The sequence below is a fragment of the Branchiostoma belcheri genome, unplaced genomic scaffold (genome assembly GCF_001625305.1).
Source record: "Branchiostoma belcheri isolate BF01 breed outbred unplaced genomic scaffold, Haploidv18h27 scaffold63, whole genome shotgun sequence".
Classification (NCBI taxonomy): domain Eukaryota; kingdom Metazoa; phylum Chordata; class Leptocardii; order Amphioxiformes; family Branchiostomatidae; genus Branchiostoma; species Branchiostoma belcheri.
The window spans coordinates 1,826,265-1,849,925 of NW_017804276.1; the positions used below are offsets into that span (position 1 = coordinate 1,826,265).

Below are 23,661 nucleotides of genomic sequence, written 5' to 3' on the forward strand. Positions count from 1 at the left end.
AAAACTGTTTCTGTTTTCCCTCAGAAGCCATACGGATTAGGCACAGACTACTCTACCGACAATTTAGATGATTTTGACCGATGTACTTGTCTGACAACTTGTCTAGCATGTTGATCGTCTACGTCCAACTCTTGTGTTATGAGGAAAAAAATCGCCATATTGAATGCCACGAGTCAATTTTTTCTCGTGCATTTTGGGGCTTCAAAAAGTCGTCTGACATTCCACCGTCCAGGTAGTTCTTCCCACACGGTAATTATTTTTGATGAATCGCTGTCAGGGAGTGAGTCAGGTAGCCCATGGGCGGTGCCTGCAGCTCTCATAATTACCGAACCGCCAGGCCAGATTTGGGCAACGGGAGTTTCATTCACCAAGTGACCCTTAAACACTTGAAGAACAAAGCAGTCCAACATTTGCTACGGCTCGCCACCACACCTTCATAGCCGTCACCAACGTACACCAAACCACCATTTAAAGAAAAGAAAACCGCCCGTTTGCAATTTTGTAAACTTACTTATAAGGTTTCTGCCACGCGGTTTTCCGATGTTTGTACAGAAATCCACGGTGGGATTTGGGAAAGAGCACGGCCTCTTTTATTATTCGTACGTAGTAACTGCATGTGTTACTCTCCACACTTTTTTGTCTGTTGATACAAAAAAAAAAGAAAAAACCTGCGCGCGCATCTCGAACTGGTTGTGCCGGTTTCCTGTGCCACGTCCCCCGGGTTAAAAGCCAATCAATGAATGGGAGGCATTAGGAAACAATGCGGTACATGGGGCGGTATCGACAACTCGCGACCGGCCCGATTTGCATATGATTTGCACGCCAAGCGGAGTTGGGTTATATATGCTGGCGTGAGCAGCACCCGCGGTCAGAGGTTCAGCGGTCGTGCTTGAGTGGACTTGGTAGATTGGAATGATGGCGGGCTCTTACAGTAACCTAGTGGTCCTGTCCTGCACCACGGCCGGTCAAGCGGCCGGAGAGCTGCTCGGATCGGACGAGAGCGAGATTCTGCACATGCTGTGGTCCGTAGTGGACACTACAGCGAACACGGTGAGTACAAAATCCCCCTCCCATGTCGTGTTATATCCGTGTTTTGATGATGGAACACCGGGACGAGATAGGCGGCGTGTTTATACCTGTTCTTCCCTCCCTACCTCCCAGGTGTCGGTCCCCGTACAGAGTCTGGTGGTCAAACCCGATCACAGCGAACTTTCCGAGGAGGCCAAGTCGAGGACCGGGCTGGACGAGCAGGCCGTTGCCGGCGGAGCGCCCATCCAAGCCGTCTTAGAACAGGTGATCAAACAGTCCCCCCTCTCTCCCCTACACAACATGTGATCGTGCCTGTACTGGTTTCGTAGTGCCGGGGTCACCCAGGGTAGCTCTCACCTGGTGTATTCTAGTCTGAGGCCGGATTTAGGTGTTTTTCTCGACATTTGACGTGTGTGGAGTAAAAATCACGTTCTGGGAAAGCCTATATTGATCCCCGTTCTGGTTGTGTTGTCATGAAGGGGGCGTTATTTACGTTACAAGTTGTCTGACATGCTCTCTTGTTGTGTGTGTGTCACAGCTACACCAGTCTCTCACCAACGGGGTCGGGGCACCGTACTGTCTGGTGGTGGACGGGCAGCAGGCCATGAGGCAGTGCCTCCACCCGGAGACCTGCAAGAAGGGCATCAGCCTCCCCGACTACTTCTACGCCTTCTTCGACTTGAGACGGGAGTTTCGGAAATTCCAGTCGACCTCCCCGGCGATCGACTCCGTGGCGGACATGGCACAACGTATCCTTTTCTCGTTCACGCGCCGATACACCGGTATGATTCACCTCCTAAACATTGTCTCTGTTTGTATCACCGTGAACTATACACGCTACACGCCCGCCTTCTCGCTCTAAGCCCAGGCGGGGAGCAGAAAGCCTTTGCCCTCGTGTACACTTACCCGGGCTCCGCGTTCCATTCTTATGCTAACGTGGTCCCTTTTCAACCGGTAAGGTCCCACGGTCGTGTTAGCGATATGCAAGTCAAGTCTCCATCCGGCGAATTACACCACGTCACACCGAATACCACATAATCTGTGCTCCGTAGTTTCCAAATACCTCAGAGGATATCCCTATTAATGTCGTAAGGGACGCATGTGACTTGCCTATGCGGTAGAAATCTCGGTTTGAAGCAACAGTTGGTTGATCGAGTTGACAGTGTGCTAGTAGTTTGATTAACTGCCCGTGTTGCATATTGCATGTCGTACATATTGTAGCACAGTGCTTCCGGAATTCCTCGTTCAGGCTTCTGGTCTTACGCTCGGTCCAGTAACTCCCCAGTAGTCTATAAAACAGTTAGCACGTATTTGATAACGACAGATGGGAGGAGTATATCCCCCTAGTTGTGTTGGAAGTTTTCTGTGGGGAGGGCTGGCTAAAAATACGTTCACGTGAGAGTTGGCATTCGCCGTGTTTTGTGTCCATGTTTACAATCGGTCGGTCACATGGAGGGACGTCTGTTTACACGGAGGCTTGTCCGTTTGTTTACCCGAGACCTCAACCGAAACAATTCCGGATTAGCATGCAAACGACGGACTAGATCAGGCATTGTAGCGCTCTGAACAGGCAGTGTTATTTTAAGAATTAGCAGTATGGCCTTTGATATGGTTTTGTGGAAGGTAGTGTACAGTATTTTTCAAAACATTCATATATTGATCGTTTTGAGTAGCATGGCTTTTTCAACATGGCGACTAGTATATCTTGTCAAAGCTGGTGACGCAATCTCCCAAATTGTACACAACGGCATCCCAAAATAGTTCAAAATCTGGTCACCTAACACAATTACTCTCTGGCGGGACGGTTCTGATTTAAAACCACGGTCGTTTTGTCAGGATGTGTCGTAATCTGAGTGGATTATACGTGTGGTTATACCTGTATGACTTTGTAATTGTTGCTCTAGTGGGTTGGGTCAGATTCCACAGTAAGGTGCGTGCGATGGGCGCCGCTACAGGACAGGAAATAGATACTTCTGTAGGCTAAACTACCTACGCAACTGTTATGACAATTCTAATACGGTTCACTTACTATATATAGGTAGATCTTACATCGAAGCTCTAAGCACAATCTGACCAAGCAATGAAGCAAGGGTGCTCCCCCTCTTCCCAAAATCCTAGCACCTCTCCCAAAATGTTCAAATGTAAGGTTTTCTCTGAACATTTTCATGAAAATTCGCTCATTTTTTTCATTGAGCACCTTTTCCCTAAGAATTTTTGGGTAGACCCCTGGACATGATAGTTTCTTGACTGACAGAACACAGATTTTTAGACAACGTCCCTGGGTTCTTGGTGAATGACTTGATTCTCTTCGCACACAAAAGCGCCTCTGTAGCAAGCCATTATAGCGACTGTAGATAATAGCATTTGAAGCCAACACCCCCAGGGTATTTTGTCCCATCATAATGGGTAAAATTATAGGCTGGGAATTTAAACAAACATTGTGGAAAAAATCAAACGTGACATTTCAACGAATCAGGATCACATAGCCTTTAATTTTGCTCCAAGATTATACGAATTTGTGTCATCTGTTTTTATTTATTTTACAGATGTTCATTAAACCGTAAACATAATTACACCTGTCATCATTGCTAGTAGCTTGTCTGAGGCAGCTTTCGTCAGAATATTTTTCGTGAAAACTTTTTATCAACCAAAAATTATCGTCTAATAATTCATCAAAAGTTTCTGTGTTTTGTCGGATTTTTTCGATTGGTTCTGCTGACAGAGATATTCAACCCCTATCTCGGTAAGAAGGTAATTTATGGTCCTACCTACGTAAGGGAATTTTACCTCTCCTTGATTTTCTTTAGTATACAAACACTTTCAGTTCTCAAGTCAATCTTCTTGTGTCCTGTGTAATCCAAGGATTTACCGCCCAAGAACTTGACTTTGTCTTAAGAAACTATGGGCCTCCTAAATCCCCGTGAAAAATCCTTCCAAGTCCCACCTGACAAATTTACCTCTCCTTGATTTTCTTTAGTATACAAAAACTTTCAGTTTTCAAGTTAATCTTCTTGTGTTTTGTGTAATCCAAGGATTTACCGCCCAAGAACTTGACTTTGTCTAAAGTAAGGATGGATGTCTAAATCCCCATAAAAAATTCTCCCGGGTCCCACCTGACATTTACATGGTGACAGGAGATTCCGGAGTACGCCCCTTCGCAAACCCATCGGTGCCTCCGAAACAAAAGGAGGATAATTTTCCCGGTTATCCATGCAGAAAGCTTGCGCAGGTAGACAAGACAACACCGGCGGTTCGGGGCTGGGTTCTGACACCGGCCGCGACCCCCGCACAAACCGGGGCGACAGGTTTTTGACTCCGCGCTCCGCTGCCTCACTTAAGTGGTTTTGGCTTCATGACAAAAACAAAAATCAACCTGAAAATTTCACTATGTACAGAAAAAAGGTGTCATAGTCGTCTGTTGGCATCTTTTCGTCTTATAGTCATCTAGAAAGTCATAAAACCTCTAAGATACGTTAGCGACAGTTTTTTGACTCTGCTCCTCTTCGTCACTTAAGTGATTTTAGCTTCATGACAACAACAAAGAATCTACCTCAAAATTTTACTACGTACAGCAAAAATGTGTCATAGTCTTCTAGAAGTCGTAAAACCTTTAAGATACGTTAGCGACAGGTTTTTGACTTGGCTTCATGACAACAACAAAATCTACCATCTCACTACGTACAGAAAATGTGTCATAATCGTCTAGAAAGTCGTAAAATCATTGTTAGAAGGTTTGGCTTCATAACTACCAAAAAAAATCTACCACAAATTTTCACTACGTACAGAAGAAAGGTGCCATAATCGTATAAAAAGTCGTAAAATCATTGTTACTGTAGAAGGCAATGAATGTAAAGGTTTGTTTTATTAGTAGATATTGCATTTTGTCTCATAAATTTATACATTGGCGTTTTGGTTGACTTGACTAGCGCGTAGAATGTGGAGTATTTCTTCCTCGGTTGGAAACCCCAGAGCAACGCCAAGGTTGAGGACAAAAACAGGAACCGTGTCTCTGTTTACACCAACAGCATGGCCGCGTGGAAATCACGACATGGTAGTCACAAAAAAGGTCAACCAAGATATGTTGGGACTCTTTCTTACAGGTGTCAACTAAACAACTTTCAGGTCTAAGAAATTACTTTCAAGTCTAAGAAATCGCAAAGAAGCTATTCTCTACCAGACTACCTACGCTGGCTATAGGAGAATATTTGCAAGGGGAGTTTGGCCGCCTTGTAGGTTTGACTGGCCGCGCAGGGAGGAAAGAAACTACCTCCCCGCGGCCCGGACTCCCCTTGGCCAATTTTACTCTCTTTTTTGTCGAATTCTACGATCCGTATTCCCGTAGAAAGGCCTGGTGGAAGCTACAAAGAAGCAGACTTAGGACAAAACAAGAACTGTCCTCGCAGGTGTGACTTTAAGAATGTGAATTTCTTATAAGATATATGTTGAGTTCCTTGACCAGACTTTTCCACAGACCTTGGGTTGGACGTGAGTACAGTAGACGAATGCCAAGCCATGTGCCTGGTCATCCAAAGGCTGATCGGATCAGGTAAGAACCAACATTCTACCTTTCATCATTTCACATATGCTACCTTGGAAAATACCTCTTCTTAGCTTACAAATAGCAACGCGTTTTGGGTCTATTATCCAAGATTTGGACAATATAGAAAGTAAATTTTCTTGTCATTTCTTTACACAGTGAAGTAAATCCATCCTATATCATAACATAAAAATATTCAGGGAGTGAAATTGCAATTGCCCTAAATAGCTTCATGAAAAGCTCATAATTATATTTTACCCTCATATCAAATATATCTTACACATTGTTAGTTGTAATGTATTAACTAGGTAATAAGGAAAACACGCTGTAGCTTGGACATTTTTACATAATAGTCTTCTGTAGTCATTAGCTCCAACGTCTCGTCTTCATAGATGACCGACAGTGACCCTTAAGGTTGACCAGATAATCGAATTATCATCAGCTCCTTCACACCAAAGGCTGGGCACCTTTAAGATACGTTAACGCCTCGGGTCTTAAGAGATACGAAGTGGACGTCTAGCTTCTTAGAAGCCCAATTAAAACCCAATGCGAATCGCCATTGAAAACATTTCACCGGTCAGCATTGTTTGTGGTGGAAAAAGTAGGGCAAGAAGATGTTGTTTTTTGTCATGTTTGGGAAGGTGTTGAGGGCGAAGGAATTCGCCCCGAAGCGTCTTCCTTTTGAGAGATAGCAGGGACAATAGGGGCATCATTAAACACGGGGCAGGGGTGAGGAATGGCCAGAGGCTCCCCGCATAAATAAGCCTTACCTGTCAAACCTATAGCGCCAATTATATCAGCCTGTATTGTTCGGACTAAAAGCACTGGTGCCCCTTCATCTGAGAGATACTGTAATTCACTTTATGTTCACGGTAGCAAAATTTCACGGTCTGAGAAAAATGGTCCACAGAACTATATGTTCACTGTGGCGACAGGTGTAGAAAAAAAGAAAGCCCAGGAATTATTTGTTAACTGTAATGATAAGTTCATTGTACAGTGAAAACAGAGAACATAAAAGTACAGTGAAAAAATCAGGAAGTACAGTAGTAGTCGTCTGTTGAATCTTTTATATGACAGTTTCTAACTTGTGTGTTTGTTTGTTTTTTGTTATTACAGGGCACAAGTTTACGGATCCTGAAACAGTGGACTACAAGTACGAGCCGGGAACATAGTAAGTCCTACTCTCTGGGTCTTCATCCGTCGACTAGAAGTTGTCGAACGTTTTTTTTTTCTCGTTGGGCATTGGCTACATTTGATGATTAAATGTCAATTATCTGCACGAGTTATTCCACGAGATACTTTGACATTTTAAGAGCTGGTGTAAGTTAACGTTAAAGGTCAAATACTAGATAAGTTAAGTAGATAAGGTTTAAAAAATGGCTAGGCAAAATGTGTAATATGTCCATTGAAAGCTGCATGAAATCTAGCCTCCATAGCATGCCAAAATCTGGGGGTTTTGGGGGTCTTCAGGTTCTTTGGGATCTTTTATGTGCTATTTTCTGATTGCATATAGACAGCATAGCCGGCCTTTTTGGAACCGAAGACCACCAAACCCCCAGTTCTATAAGCCTGCTACGGAGGCTACATAAAATCCAAACTTAACACATTCATATTTTGTCCTATACAGACACATGGAATGATATTTACAAAGCTTAAAAGTAAAATTTTATAAGTTTTTCATTGTCATTTTCTTGTCTTCCAACAGCCAAAAGAATGAGCTTATTGATGACGATACCATATTGCGCGTGCGCGGTCTTCCATGGCAGTCTTCTGACCAAGACATCGCTAGGTTCTTCAGAGGACTCAACATCACCAAGTAAGTCTCCAAACTTCTTACTTGTATTTTTTTTATTTACAATTCAACTTGGACAATACAAGGCATGGCGGTGAGGTACTCTAGCTATAGCTAATTTTAAACTCACCACCAAACATACAAGTATGCAGTAACAAGACAAAAACAATAGAGAACAGCAAATGGGTAGAGATGGATCAATAAATGGTAAGGAAGAACATGTTTTGTAGGCTATGTAAGAGTTAATCTAATACAAACCGTTTAGTATCAATAACGTAAGTTTGGGTGATTGTCAAAATGTTACAGTTTGTATCTGGGTGTATATCGGGTGATCCTCTAAGTAAAATGTTACATAAGAATTGTTCGGACATGAAAGATAGAGCCTACCAAGTTCTGTAGATTGCTGAGTAGCATTTCATTTGTACAGTGGTGCAAAACTGCTACTATGTGTTCCTTCACTCCTTCCGAGTTATAAAAACTGTCCTTAGCCTTTCTAAATGAAAAGATTCTAGCATTCTGGTCCTTTATTCAACAAGAGTAAAATTTCTATCTTTAATGAATGAAAGAAAGACCTTTATTGTACATTTTTGCTCATTGCGAACTAAGTACAGGTCACGGCAAATAGCGATGGTAGACTAAAATATATCTATAGTAAAACTACATATGTACAGGTTCTGCTTCTTCTCGCTTCTTAATACAGTTGTAAATGTAAGAACAGATGGAGTTTATAGTACGAGGATTATCGAATTTTTCTTTTCTATCTGAAAATCTAAAACTAAGGAAATAATCTTCAGATCTAATTTCTTGCAGTCCTTTTGAAGAAAATATGTTGTACATGCGAACTCTTTTTCTTGAAAGAAAACAAAACAGCTGTTGATCTCCACCGTTACATGCGAGGGTTACATATCTAGTTACACGTAGAGCAGTGTAGAACAGGTGTTGAGAAAGTCACTGTTGTCGTAGTTTATTGTCATATCCATCCAACCGAGCTAAGGGGGACTGTAGGCTTTGCTACTGGGGTATAAGAAACGCGAAAGAAGGGGATGAAAGAACAATAGATGCTTTTCTCGGCAGATGTTCAAGTTGTCTGTATATGTTACTAACTTGTACCATGCCGCGTATACTAGTGCTAGTATATGGAAACCATGTAGTTCTATCTGACCATATTTTTACCTCCTCAAACTAACTTGGACGGTTGCCACCGGTTAAAAGGGATGGTAAGGTTTAAGAGGATTACTTCTGGTGTGTGCTCTTGTGCTTGCATGGTTGGATACTAGTATCTGCATGATGTTACCGACATGTGTTGTGTGCACAGATATGTTATATACATTGTATAGCTTCGTCTTCGCCCAAGGTTCATAAATGCACCCCTTAGATATGATGAAATATATCTTCACAGAGAGTTTAGAAGTTATCCTACTGGTAACTCTTGGATTTCCTGCATACGGTATAACGTATGGCGATATGCACGTCTTTTCTGTGGCGTTCGTGCAGTACATACCTGCAGTACTTAACAATCTCGCTAGGCGCGCACGTGCTCTATCAGCCACTAACTCGACACTTTTCCCTTTTACAGAGGAGGAGTTGCGGTCTGTTTGAACCCTCAGGGAAGGAGAAACGGGGAGGCTCTGGTTAGGTTCGCTTCTAAGGAACACAGAGACCTCGCTCTACTCAGACATAAGCACCACATAGGCCAGAGATACATAGAGGTAAGGGCGGCAAAAAATCTTTTACTATAGTCTTATTGTCATCTTAAAGGCATCCAATGCGATTTCAGGGCATCAAAATTGGAAATGTTCTGAATAAGGCAATCTTTGAGTCAGTATTTCATACTTTGGGCCTTTAAAACAGCAGAAACAAGCCCAAATATGAGTCCTTCATTTTCTGGGTGGTACCCTAAAAATCAGCCCAGGGCCCTTCCAGTAACCATTTTCCGTGAGAATTTTGGCTCCACACACATTGCGACAGTGTGGTTTCAACTCCGCATGTAGATAAATGACTAGAATATTGGCTTTGAAAAATCGCGGGTTTCCAAGCCCTATTATAAAAAAACTACACTGATGATTGTCCTCCTGTCTGTATACGGTGATTAGTACACACAATGTTTCAAGGCTGATGAATACATGTTTCGGTTATAGTAAAGGTTTGAAGTTTTTCTGTGGCATTTTTCTGGATCGCTTAGTGTACAAAACTAACATAATGTCCAGAGGGTGACTGGTGGTCGTATTTTTCAAACATCCTTATCTGTGATTTTAACCCAGTTTTGTACTGATTGCAGGTTTACAAAGCCACGGGAGAGGACTTCTTGAAAGTAGCTGGAGGTGAGTACTAGTATTTTTTTTTCAAATCTGTGGACGAATAAAAAGAAGCTATTGTTTTCGTGCCCATGCCATGGGCAATTTTGCACAACTGACTAGCTTATCTTCTATGCCCAGGAGGTTGACGCTTCTGTCCATACTCTCCAAGCAGAGGTTTGAATTTTGGCTGATTTTTGGCGTGTTTTTATGCTTTTTTTTTTATCTTCTTTTTGCACTGGAATTTTTCTACGCCAACCCAAGCAAATGTTTTGGATTATGGCTAATTTTTGGCGTGTTTTTATGCTTTTTTGTCGGGTTTCTTTTTTGCACATAATATTTACGCCAACTCAACTGGTTGCTAATTCCAGTGCAAAAAAGGAAACCTCGATTTAAAAAAAGCCTAAAAACACGCCATAATAAGCCAAAACCCAAACCTCTGCTTGGAGAGTGTCTGTTCATACCTGGCCGGGCTTTCTGAAATCGCAGGTGTCCCGTCCTTCAGTCGAGAAAAGTTGCTAAACCTGATTTTTCTTAGCGCGGAGACCGGCGTCACAATCTGTGACTCATAGTCATACTTTGGACCAAAGCCAAACATCTGTGTTTGATATTTATCTATTGACAAATGAGACAAAAGAAAAACTGAAGAAAAATGACGAAATGTCTGCGCTTTGTAAATCTTTTCAACTAAAATGGAAGACGCTAAAGAATGTAATTGCAGTAATTATTTGATCCTTGGAAAGTGAATTTGGACAGCCGGTGTCAATGTCCTTACGTCTGAAACTTGAGCCCGTCTTTTGTTTGTAGTCGTTAGGCCATGTTGATTTGATTATATGGATGACATCCTCAGGAACCTCAAAACTGATGCGAGCGTGCGAATGAAAAAAAAATTGGCAAAAAAAGTTGCTTTCATTATGAAATCTGCGTGGTTTTGAAGGTTGAAAAAATGACACAGAGTATGGTATGGCGAATAATCTACTCTTCAAATTCATTTCTGTACATTTTCGTTTGATTTTAGCTTTCTACGATATTTCTATCGTTCTCCAATATTTTTTCAACCTACGGTATATATTTGCTCATTTTGCAACTGTTTTGTACGATTTACAGTATGGTTGAAAACGTTTTTGTTTGGAAACGGACGAAAATTCATGCGCGCGCGGATGTCATCCATATAATCAAATCAACATGGCCTTACCAGCGAAGATGAGGTCGTCTGCCAGGGCCCTGAAAAAATTGTCTGCAGAACTGTCAATCATAATGACGTCCCCTTTGTTTTGTTTCTGACACGATTTTCCGAAGAAGCACGAACACGAAAGAGCAGACAACATTGTTGAAGCGATTTTTCATCGACTTTCTCTGGTCTCTGGAAGATATCAAAACCACTTTTGACCTTCATGTGGCATGCAATGCAATATCAGGGCAGCAAAACTGGAATATTCTGAATAAGGCAATCATTGTGATACTGGCACAAACTGCTTCACATTAGCACATTTGAGTCAGCATTTAGTACTTTGGACATTTAAAACTGCAGAAACAAGCCCCAAGATGAGTCTTTTATTTTCTGGGTGGTACCCTAAAATCAGCCCAGGGCCCTTTCAGTAACCGTTTTCGTCAGAATTTTAGAAATTTTTGCTCCATGAGAGTCAATATACATTGGGATAGTGTGGTTTCAACTTAGTATTTAGATAAATGACTAGAATATTGGCTCTGAAAATCGGGTTTTGAAGCAATAAAAACTGCATTGGATGCCTTTAACTGAACTTCATTTCAATCTAACGTTATTGTCTGTCGCCATGACAACGCAGGAAACGCAAACGAGGCCACGGCGTTCCTTAGGGACAGCGCAGCAGAAGTCATCGTGCGCATGCGTGGTCTTCCCTACACTGCCACTGCTGCTGATATTGTAAGTGTAGATTTCTTATTTATTTATTAGTTTGTTTGTTTGTTTGTTTGTTAGGATCTCCATCAATGTATATTTCACACTATTTTTCATGGAGTCCGTAGTTAATCACCAACTATATGCCCCTATCCTTTTTCGAAAAATGTGGTGGTGTGCAATACAATACTAGTACAGTCAAACCTGCCAGGGAGACCATCTCTTCAAGTCGGCCACCTGTCCACGGTCCCAAAAATTTTCCCCATTGACACAAGCATTAAGCAACCTGTCCAAGGTGACCACCTGGCCAACGCGACCGTGACCACCCTGAGTAGGGTCCGCTTTTCTTTGTTCCCCTGGACAGCCGGCTTGGACAGTTTTGACTGTAGCTAAGATAACAAGTGATCGGTTTCCTCTAGTTTCTTTATAATATTGAAAAGGTGAGAAGATAATAATGACAGACGACGTTTCATGCTACATTGCACGCGAATAAAGTCTTGGAACAAAGACTAGGACAGGCCTGTGGATAAAGCTAGATTATAAAAGTCTTTCGATTAGATTCAGTAAAGAAAGCCATTCCCAAATCTATTCACCGAACCTACACGATAGGTCATTTTCTTTTGTAGCGTCGTTACAATGGGGACTGTTTAACGATTAAGTCATTCATTTCATTCTGTTATACTGACATTTAAAAGAGTGCGATCGTATAGAGACGTTAATATAAAGAGACGAAGTGGTGTCTTGTCCAAAGAAAACCATTCATCGATAAAATAAGGTATCGTTGGTTGTTGTGAGAAAGAATTTTGTTGGAATTCTTTAGCAACTTTGTATGTAGATCTTCAATGTTTTGTTGAACGATTGGAAAGCTAATAGCCCTTCCAGCACGTGTACCTTCTGTTGTTGGTTGCTAAAGGCCTGGGGGAAATCAGAAAGGATTTAGAATGAAACAGTAGTGCTATATCATTCGGGGGGTAATAACAGTTTAACCTTTTGTTACGCATCAATCAACTTGCCTCTCTGAATGCGCCTGTCATCGGTTCTGTATCCCACCTGACACGCTGTCAGCCAAGTCTTTTAATTCCGGGAACAATAGAGGATAAATCCATCGTCCACCAGGGAACATACTGGACGGAAATGTAGAGATACCGAGGCGGTTAGGCGAAAATTGAAAACTGAAAGAAATGAAAATCAAAGAAAACGAGGGAAGGCACTGGACGGAGATGTAGAGATACCAAAAATTGAATTTTACAATATTCTTTATGGGCACTGACTGATAGTGACACGTATTTCCTGTACAGTCATACTAGTACTGAAAGAAATTAAAATCAAATCAAATGGGGAAATGCACTGGACGGAGATACCGAAGCGGTTAGGCGAAAATTGAACTGTACGATATTGTTCATGGGCACTATGTCGTAGTGACAACGTATTTCCTGTACAGTCACACTGGAAGAAATGAAAATCAAAGAAAACGAGGGAACGTACTGGACGGAAATGTAGAGATACCCAAAGCGGTTAGCGAGAATACTGAACTGTACTATATTGTTTATATGGGCACTGTCTGATAGTGACACGTATTTCCTGTACAGTCACACTGAAAGAAATGAAAATCAAAGAAAAATGACGACGTTGCTATTTCAGGAAGCTGACTTCATTTACATACAGAGATAGCTAGAAGCACGGATAAATGTAGATTTCCGTCTGGAAATTTTGGACATTCCAGGAGAAAATTCCAGGGAAATAAAAGATTACCGGAAATTCCGGGAAGGCAGTTTAGATTCCAGTTGATATATGACAGCCATTGGCTTTCAGCAATGTAGATTTCATTTAGCCTCTACCAGGCTTCGGTGTGGCAAAATGTTCTCTCCCAGCAGACAAACTCCCCCGGCATGTTATCTCTCTATTTAGCCGATTTCTACTCTTTCCAGCCACTTCCCGAAGCCTGGTTGAGGCTAGATTTAGTTTAGTTTCACACATTCCGACTCCCTGAGTTGCCGGAATTTGTTATTGATTGGAATGTCGTGGGGACAAGATAAGAAGACGTCTCAGTTGCGTGTCAATTAATTACTTGAGACTTTCTATACATATCGATCTCTTCAAATCATTTTTTTATAAAAAAAATCCTAAAATCACTAAAAACCACCCAAGAAAACGGCACATTCACACAGACCTCTATAATAAGTGAGAAAATGGGTTATGATAATCGATAGTAAATACATTTTCGCCAAACACGCTCGAAAAAGACTATAGATGAGTTTGCTAAATGATGCACACTCGCTTTGTGTCCCCGTGTCAATTATTGAATGGGCCTCAATGATGATAGATGAGCTGGGGTCATCACGTGACCTCCCTCCCTTCTTGTTCACAATCGTCGTCATTACCCCTCTCACGGAAAATTAGCGTCATTTAACCTTTTGGACGATTCGAATTCCCTCCCCGACCAATGAGAAGCCCGGATATATCATAACGACAGCTCACAGGATCAATATAAACGCAAACAACGCCAGTAGATATCATTACAGTGTAGCAACACTACGTGAGTGTAACTGTGTGTGTTTCTCTCTATCTCCGTGTTGTGTAGTTGAATTTCTTCGGCCAGAGTTGCCCGGTAGCCGGAGGAGAGAAAGGGATCCTGTTCGTGAGGTACGCCAACGGACGGTCGACGGGAGACGCCTTCGTGTTGTTCGAGACCGAAGCTTACGCCCAGCTCGCGCTAGCCAAGCACAAGGAGTCCCTGGGCAAGCGGTACATCGAGCTGTTCAGGAGCACGGCGGCCGAGGTGCAGCAGGTAAGGCCCCGCTTCCCATTGTCGCTGTTCCCCATGCACGAATTACAAGGGTGGGATTTTACCGGGTTCAGCAATGGCTATATGTGCGAGTATCAGGCACTACCTACACAAACGGTATTGACTATTGTTGGGGGAATTTTAAACATCGTTTTAGCTCTAGGAAAACTACCGTTGAGATCAATGATACCTGAGCTGAATGTATATGTTTTTTGTCCTTCAGAAATATTTCAGAAAAATTAGTTCAAGTAAACGATTGTATCAATGATCTATCAGTGAATACCATTGAGTCAAAACATGTATAGGTAGCGACGTAAGTAATTACCGCGTTTTTCGACAAGCAATATTCTTGCAATACTGCAAACATGAAACACGAAAACACATTTTTCTGAGAGGTAACATGTAAAGTTCATTGCCCCTCTATCTTGTGTATTTTTTCGAGTTCGAACAACGCTATCTCTCTCCCTGTGCCTTTGGGAACTGTTCAAAACGTTTTCCCGGTTGAAGACAAGCACCGTTCCAGACATATTGTCACGACACTAAAATGATGGGCTGACCCGTAAGGTCTGCTCCGACCCTGGGTATGCCATTGTTGGCTAAACGGTTATACGACCTAGGCTGATGCGATGTGATGTTCGTAATTAGGAGGATGCATGTCATGACTGCTTTTACACATGTAACCTGCGCATTCCGACAATATTAGGTTATGTCCAACTCCTCTCTGGGAATTCATCAAAGACGTGAAACCAGTACGTTTTTGCTAGGAGTTCAGGTTGCAGATGTAAAATAAATGTGCTCACTAGGTTATACGAAAATGGCGAAGTTCGTTTCGTGGCAGTAGATGTGACCAAGATAAAATTTTTATAACGCTCCCTTTAGACCCATGTATATCTATATTTCATCAGCTGGGTGATGATGCTGAAGCTAAGCGGCGATGTACCTGTTTTGGTTCGGAAGAGTGGATCTGTTCTTGTGCTTAAGTGCTCGGTGTAATTAGCCCGCATTCACACACAATAGACAACACAGCGCTTTTACTCCATGCATGTATAGGTAATTGCCCGTTTAGAACGCATGCAGTATTTATGTACACAATCAATACTCAACAATGATCGTGCCATGAAACCTTCCCATGTTTACAATACAGTGTTTTTCCGGATGTTTATGTTTCTTTTGTGGTCCGCTCTTTTACGGTGGAAATGACCGAATAGATCTCTGCCTTTTTTTCTGCGGGGTCTCTTTTGACGTGTGAGAGCGCGGTGTATTATTGTCACGGCTCCCGGTAATTCAAACCGACAGTCCACGCAAGAATCGGCCGCCATTGTGACGTTACCAGGTGTGCGAGAGGCCGTACTAAAGCATAACGCCGATTGTCGTTCGCGCGCATTTTGTAGATTTTCCGAAAGCATTGAACAAAACATTTTTGTAGATTTTCCGAAAGCATTGTACAAAACCTTTTGTCGTTTGGCACTCAATTAGTAATTTTAACTGATTGTAATCTTTAAAAAATAGTACGTAAGGAGCCGTTTCTTCCTTTGGAAGGCCTTTTCGTCCAGTAGAAAGTCGAAACGAAAGTAGATGTTGCTTTAAACGCCTTGCATTAGATAGGACTGCTTCGTTTTTATTTGAGCTCAAGGGATCTTAAATACAATTGTATAGCACTCTGAATTGAACATGTATGTGCCTCTGTTTGTGACCTAAGACTGACATTATTTGCAAAACGTTAGATAGACACCTAGCCTTTTTCTCTCATTCAGAATAATTTGCGTATTTCACAATATATCTAACAACTATGGAATTACAGAGATAGGCAAGGAACATTTAACTTTATTTTCAAAAATAACAAGCTCACATAAGATTGATACAAAATCCTAGTATAAGTTTGACGCCTTGTCAAAGATGTTTAGACAAACACTGCATTGAGCAGGCCCGAACTAGGCGTAGCTGCTTTAATGTACAATAGCGTGCTCAGTCTGGATGTGCTAAACCAGGATATAGAATTCCGTTATAGAATATCCAAACAGCTGTTATTGGAACAGGAATAGTATTCTTTCACCGCCCAAGTATTTTTGGAAAACATGTTGGGACATTTTCTGTGCGTGCTTCCTTTCAAGTTGAGCGGCTCTGGTACAATTTGTACGGGCTTTGTCGTGTTTCTTTTTCGCTAAGAGGCTGCAAGATTACACGGTTTTTATATATTGCGATCTGGATATGCTATAAGGTCACGAATTTTGGATGGTAGATAGCCTTTGTGAAAAAGTGACGTAAGTTTTGGGTCCCCTCGCTTCTTTTTGGATAAAGAACCGCCTGTCCATTGTTCCTAGCTGTTGACATTTCCTCGTTTTTATAGTCACCAACACCACGTAGTGGTGTGGTGAAGACACATTGTTTTCCCTCGTGTTTCTTCTTCTTCTCCTCCTCCTGCCATTTCGTTAAATGGATTCAATTTCTTAATTTTTGGGCCAGATGACATGAAATTTGGCATGGAGGTAGAGTTGCCAAATACGCCGAGACTGTTTTTCTCGATACAGACTTGTTCGAAATTGTTTTGTTTCTTTGGCCACTTTCAGGCAATAATGTACATTTGGGATCTGTTTTTATATTTCAGTCCATAACATGGTATGGATGAAATATATCTATTTTTTTTCAATTTCTTCAGGTGTGGAACCGTTACCAGCAGTTCCCGCTCATCCCCACCACCCCCACCATGATACCCATGCTGCCTCAGCAGGCCATCACCTGTGGGTCCATCCGGGACTGCGTGCGCATGCGCGGACTGCCCTACCAAGCAACCCACGATGACGTCCTGGCGTTCCTGGGAGACTTCGCCGTGTACGTCCGAGACCACGGGATCCATATGGTGCTCAACTCAACGGTAATTATCGCGTTTTACACTACAGTAGTCCATGCCCGCTGGCGATACAGCATATGATATTCGCAATCCCACCGCTGACACCATGTATCCATTGTTCAGAACGATAGGTATACTTCATATTGGGAGACCTTTATCTCAGCGAGAACTTCATACATTATTGAAACCTTAATAGGATGAGAAGTTACGGGTATCATTTCTAATCCAGTACGAGAAAACCCAGGGTGACTTCCACCTACCCTCTTATTCAACTGAAGTCGTCTCATGCTCACGAAGATGTAGTTCAATAGAGATAACTATTCATCATTTTATTGCTTCGTGATGGAAAATATAATACTAGTATCTAGCTGTGACAACTCTTCCCACAATTGTTGACATTGAGTATCCTTGCTCATGTTTTATAATCTTCTTGGGTGCCAGTTTCAATAGCCTGTTTTACAAGGCCATGTATATTTATTGTATTATATTTATATACTTGATTGTACAAGCAATTAGCCTTCGGGCATCATTTTGCAAAATAAAGTTATATATTGATGTTTATTGCACCACATACTAAGTATGAGATCCACTGACACATTACGACAGTTCCATAAGGAACAGTCAGATGCTGATTGGGCCTTCTCCATCCACCAATGAGAGGGCGCTAGAAGCTTGATGTAATTAGGCAACCTGTTTATGAAAGATGACGTTGTATTTTCCAGGGCAAGCCATCCGGTGACTGTTTTATCCAGATGTACTCCCCCGAGGCCGCGCGCCAGGCTGCCGAGAAGTGCCACCGCCAGTACATGGGCGACCGTTACATCGAGGTCTTCCAGTGCTCTGGGGACGAGATGAACTTCGTCCTGATGGGGGGTCAGCTGAACAAGAACGGCATCGTCTCGCCTCGTAAGTACCGCCAACACGGAACACAGCTTCTGCACTTATATCATGCACTCCCACCTGACTCTGGGCAAACGTTCTCTCTCAGTAGTATCCTGTGGCCTTAATACTAACTAACGTCAACATTTCTTCTGTAGCTAACCTACGAACGCGCTTTCGTAGAATTGCTGTGTTGTGCATGTATTTGTACATATAACAAATAAACTAACGACTAACACTAACAGAATATCAATTTTTTGCAGTTTCCCAACTAACCATATAACCTAATGCTTTTTTTACTCTATCTTTTAATGAGCATTAACGTAACGTCTTTGTCTAGGCATAGCTTGTAGTTCTGTTTGTGGTGAGCGGCTAACTTGTGTGCTGGTGATGGGATGCTATGCTCATACATACATACAGACATATATATTATACATATATAACATTATCAAACGGATCAAGTCCCATATACTGTAAGACCATACATACATAATCCCATGGACTTGATATACATTGTTTAACTGGAAGTATAGCTGATATTTGCATATGATACTGTCTAGCAGTAGTGGGAATAAAAGTTGTATAAAAGTCTATCAAGTGGATGTAACGTACTAGTATTCAATATATATGTGTAGTAATCCACACACATTTAATTTCAAGCTCTGTAAAGTTAAAAAGATATCCTTGCGCTCGGTGTACTAGTATTCATCATTGCTAGTATCCACGATACGCAAGGTGTGACCAGTACAGTGTCGCCATGTTGAAGGATGTTACCTGCCAACTGCCTGCTTGAAGATGTTATAATTTCTTATCTCCTCCGTACAGCCGTGTATCCAGCAGAAGCTCCAGTCCTACTCGATGCCCAAATGTGTGACTACCTGGGCCAGCAAATGACGGGTCCGTTTTCTCATCCTATGAATTTTAAAACTGTACTTATTGTTTTCATTTCCATAGGGGCAGGGTAGACTGCCAGTGTACCAATGCAAATGGAAGCTGCATGCTCAATGTTGAAAACTTTAAAGCTACGGCAAAGCAGCAATGTGAGGATTGGTATCAGGGGTATGTGCTGTCTGTATGTATGTCGGTCTTGACCATGGGGTTTTTTGGGGACTGTTATGTGGTGCAAGGGGAGGTATATACATTATCATTTTGGTGGTCAAGGCATGACGTGGTCATACTGTTTGTTGTTTCCGCGGGTGATAAGTTCTAAGGCTTGAGTGTAGTAGACTGTGTCACCGGCTTGGGGTGTCAAGGAGGCGCATGCGGTTGCTGTTCATCGGGGGACGATTTTTACCACGCAAAAAACCTGATATGATGTTGCTACCACGTACTACCACACTTTGTTTACAGTTCTTTGGGGCCTCTGGGCCGTTTTCCTCCGCAATACGATAGCTCGAAGCACCCTGTGAGACTGTGTAAGACATATTGACACCTGATGATGTTACGACAGCCTCCATTGGTAGCACGGCGAACGAACTGACCAATGAGGTGTGAGTTATTGGCCAGTAGGGACAGGGGATGATGGGAGTTACGGTTGCAGTGAGACCGCACTCTTTTAAAAAGAAAACAAAAAAGAGTGAACTGTGGAATGCCGGGAAGTTGGTTGGTTGTTCACTCAGCACGGAGGCGGATTTTGATTGGTGGTTAACAGCACGGGATTGTGATTGGCCCATCCTGATCCACTTCTCTCATTGCTTGCTTCATGTAATGTAGGGCATGGGCTGCTCAGGTGATCAGGCTGTCAGTTGGGTCGGCTGTGTAATACATTATTTGCTAAAGAAAGAAAGAAGAAAACTAGAACAGCGACCTGACGTTAGCCTGGTGCCCGGGCAAGGCCATGAGTAGGCACTGACCAGAAGCTTGACAAGGCAATCGTTAACATAACCACATGTGTATGTATCTTTGCTTTCATGGTGCCAAAGTCTATATGGTATATTCACAGTGCTTTCCCTTTAGTTTATCACCGCTTTTCAGGTGTCCACGTTTTATACAGACTGTGTGCACATTGGTACGATGTTGTAGTCGCTTGTTTCCTGACCGAGTTGTCTCATGTTTCTGTCTCTCCAGCCACGGCCTCGGGACCGGCAGCGGCGGCAGCGGCAGCCGCAGTGGCAGCGGCGAACCAGTACCAGTACCCGGGGTACCCACCGCAGGTGCAGGTGCCGCAGATGCACATCCACCCGCAGGGAATGATGCAGAGCCCGCGGGGGATCCCGAGCCCGGCCGCCGCCACCTCACCTTACTACACCTCGGCGGCGGCGGCAGCAGCAGCGGCGGCGGCGGCAGCAGGCTACCCTCCCGCCATGTACCCGCAGTACTACTTCCCCAGCCCGCCCGTCTCCCCGACCAGCGTCGGCTACTACCCGCCACCCTCACCCGTGCTACGCGTGCGGGGGATACCGTTCAACGCTGGAGTCCCTGACGTAGTCAACTTCTTCGGAGGTTATCAGGTTGGTAAGTATACGGAGTTTCATTAACATTTAGCACCGTCCTACCCTCGCACTAACCCCCTCTCCCTTGCGTGCAGTGTTCTCGCAACCCTATATGTGTATATATTTACGTTGGTTTGCAGTTGATTGGGTACAGTCATTGCATCGGTCACTTGTCGTGGGTCGTCGTACGATTGTCCTATGTCGTCGTACGATTGTCCTATGTCGTCGTACGATTGTCCTAGGTCGTCGTACGATTGTCCTAGGTCGTCGCACGATTGTCCTAGGTCGTCGTAGCGATTTCGATGCCGAAGAATTTTCAAGCAGGTTGTGCCAGAACCAAACATCGACGAGGATCTTATGATAGAGTCTTAGCTATAGGTAGCCTTTTTCGCAACAAGACTGAATTTTGCACGACCTATGTACAACCATCCCAAGACAAGAATGGCTTCAGTTCCCGATCGTAAGGCGATTGATTGCACGACATATGTGACCTTGCCCTTACTATGTTTACATGTGTATATGTAAGTAAATAGCTTTGTTGAGTACGTTTCTATTGTTGAAGTTTTAAGGAGGACGGTATAAAGTAACCACTAAGTGCGTATGTGTCCCAAAGGGGGTGTCTGTGAAAGATTGTAATTGAATCGACTGCAGCAGTTTTATACATGTCTGGGCCCTTTCGTGCGTTGGCGAAGGAGACAGATGTTCTGGTATTAGGAAATCGATCATTTATGGACCTGACAACATGTTATTGGACTGTTCAACATAGAAATGTCAGGAGGGATTACCCATTCAATCTCATTACTGGATCACATGTCCCTTAGTCAACCCACGCCCTTCCGCCATATTGGTGACGTCACAAATTGGATTGTAAAAATCAGCCCTAATATTGCGTTCTCCTCTGCATTTCCTATACCTGTTGGTGTATCAGAAAAAAAGGTAAATTCTGATACAGATTCGTACCGTAATTAATTTCCCAACACACAAAAATTGGACACGAAATTTTCCAAAAAATATCACGAAATGGGCTCTTCCCAAGCAAGGGTGCTACACCATTCCCCAAAATCCTTGCACCACTCCCAAAATGTTCAAATTTAGGGTTTTCTCTTAGTATTTATTATAATATGCTGATTTTTCATCAACCGATTAGGGAGCACCTCTCCCCTAAGAATTTCTGGGAGGACTCCTATCCTCCTCATTGAGAAGGGCATGGTGGGGGTTATACAGGTAACTGTGGTGCTGACTTTTTTAACGTGTTTCTGTAACCCCCTCAGGTGCCTCCTGAGTACGTACAGATGCTTGTGGACGTGCTGGGACGACCCACGGGAGAAGCCATCGTCACCTTCCTCTCTCACGAGTGCGCTCAAAAGGCTCTCTTGGAGAAGAACAGACAACTCTTGGGGAACCATCCGATCGAACTAGCGCCTTTAGAGCTAGTCCCAGCACTGTAGTGTAAGCAACCATAGTGTTACAGTTTTCTGTGTTACATTTTCAACCCAAAAAACAACTTTCTTCAAAGCCATTGATACTGATATCCCACTTAAACATGGGGAACTTTTGGAAACAAATCAAAGAACGTTGTACTAACTAGTGTGATTTTTGTAGATATCGAATCGCATAAGGACAATCATGGATGTAGTATATACAAGAGGTAAGCAGAGGTATAGCTTCCTCACTGTGCGAATTAGAGTCAATGATTATATATATTATAGTGTGATATATAATGTGACAGACAATCATGTCTAGTGGCGATTAAGCCAACTGATTTTGAAGCAAAACCAGCTTTAATGTCGGCTGTGACCCACAGAACCAACTACAGCCGACACTTGTTTGTAGTTTTTGATGTACTTGATATTTTATAAGTAGGTAGTGTTACTCTATGCAAACTTTAAGTACAGTACGGTGGACATGCCCCAAAACACCTATACATATCCGAATGCTCTTCACCAGGCAGTAGTTATTTCTTATATAAGTCCTTTGAGTCGTTGAATGTATGTATATGAAGTACCTGAATGTATATTTTGCACCTTAAATGACATGTAGACTTTAGATACTGTCACTGGACGCAATCAGTGAAAACAAAAAAACATCGCAGGATGTCACAAAAGATTCTCTCTTAGTGAGGAATTTCTTTTGTTCATCCTGTGACAATAGTTCAGGAAACGTAGCTGAAATGTCTTGTGCACTTTGTATTATTCCCTCGTGTTTGTAATAGCGATTTTTCCCAGGCTAAAAAAATGCCAATGTTGAAATTCGCCACACTTGCAGTCGACTTTTCGAATCCGATGTGCCTTAAGACAGATTATAACTCCTACAGGCGTACCTTCAGTCTTAACAGGAAGCAAGTAACCATGTCGTGCACTTAAGGGAAGACATAACTATATAATATCACATCTCCCGAACGGTTTTATTAATAATTGATGATCGAGTTTTATTGTTTTGAGATGATATGATTTCGTTGAGATTATTAAGACTTTTTTGAGCAATGTTTGTATATCTTTGCTGCATACAGGTGTCGCGAAATATGATTTCATGACATATTGTCATATCGATATTTTACGTTTCTATGTCAGGCACCTTTACGCATGTGCGCATGTGCAATACATAAGGGAAAGTAACCAATCAGAACGTGGTGTAGATGTCAGCTGACCACCCTTCGGATGTGACATTTTAGCCCTATGGTTTCGAAAAATCTGGACCACTAGCAAGTAAAAGAAAACAAACAAACAAACAAATAATTACACTAACAATTTGTGTGATACTCTGTGCTTTGCAGTCAACTTTGTCGATATAACATTTGTTTGGAAAGAATGTTACGACTTCATAATTACTAAGATACTCCGACTGTCCATGACCACGCCTTAAAAGCCATGTACGTATGTAGCACCCCTGTTCCTAAGTTTTTCCAACAAGGAACAGGGAGATATTTATTGTGTAAACGCGTTCGTTCGCGTCGTTGACTATTGTGTGAACGCGTTCGGTAACGTTGTTTGACTCTTGTGTGAACGCGTTCGTTCGCGTTGTTGACTATTGTGTGAACGCGTTCGTTCGCGTTGTTGACTATTGTGTGAACGCGTTCGTCGGCGTTGTTGACTGGTAAACTTGCACATCTTGCCGAAGAAAATATTTTTAAGATTTGTATCTCACTTTTGTATATTAGTCTGAAAGAATGAACAAATAAATATGTTAAAT

The 23,661-nt window shown here is 42.5% G+C and overlaps 1 protein-coding gene across 2 annotated transcripts; it reads left to right on the forward strand.

The window, feature by feature from the left end:
• Window positions 1-809: 809 nt before the first annotated feature.
• Window positions 810-23,661, forward strand: LOC109483264 (epithelial splicing regulatory protein 1-like). Of its 2 annotated transcripts, none has more exons than XM_019786255.1 (15): window positions 810-1,050; window positions 1,162-1,293; window positions 1,568-1,778; window positions 5,501-5,575; window positions 6,683-6,737; window positions 7,272-7,382; window positions 8,935-9,067; window positions 9,637-9,679; window positions 11,458-11,555; window positions 14,110-14,316; window positions 16,970-17,185; window positions 17,884-18,067; window positions 18,866-18,937; window positions 20,108-20,494; window positions 21,744-23,661. In XM_019786255.1, the coding sequence occupies exons 1-15, from the start codon at window positions 913-915 to the stop codon at window positions 21,752-21,754; spliced, it is 2,073 nt and encodes a 690-aa protein (XP_019641814.1). In that variant the 5' UTR covers window positions 810-912; the 3' UTR covers window positions 21,755-23,661. The 2 variants fall into 2 exon arrangements, with proteins under 2 accessions (XP_019641814.1, XP_019641813.1); XM_019786254.1 differs by having other exon boundaries at window positions 20,108-20,490.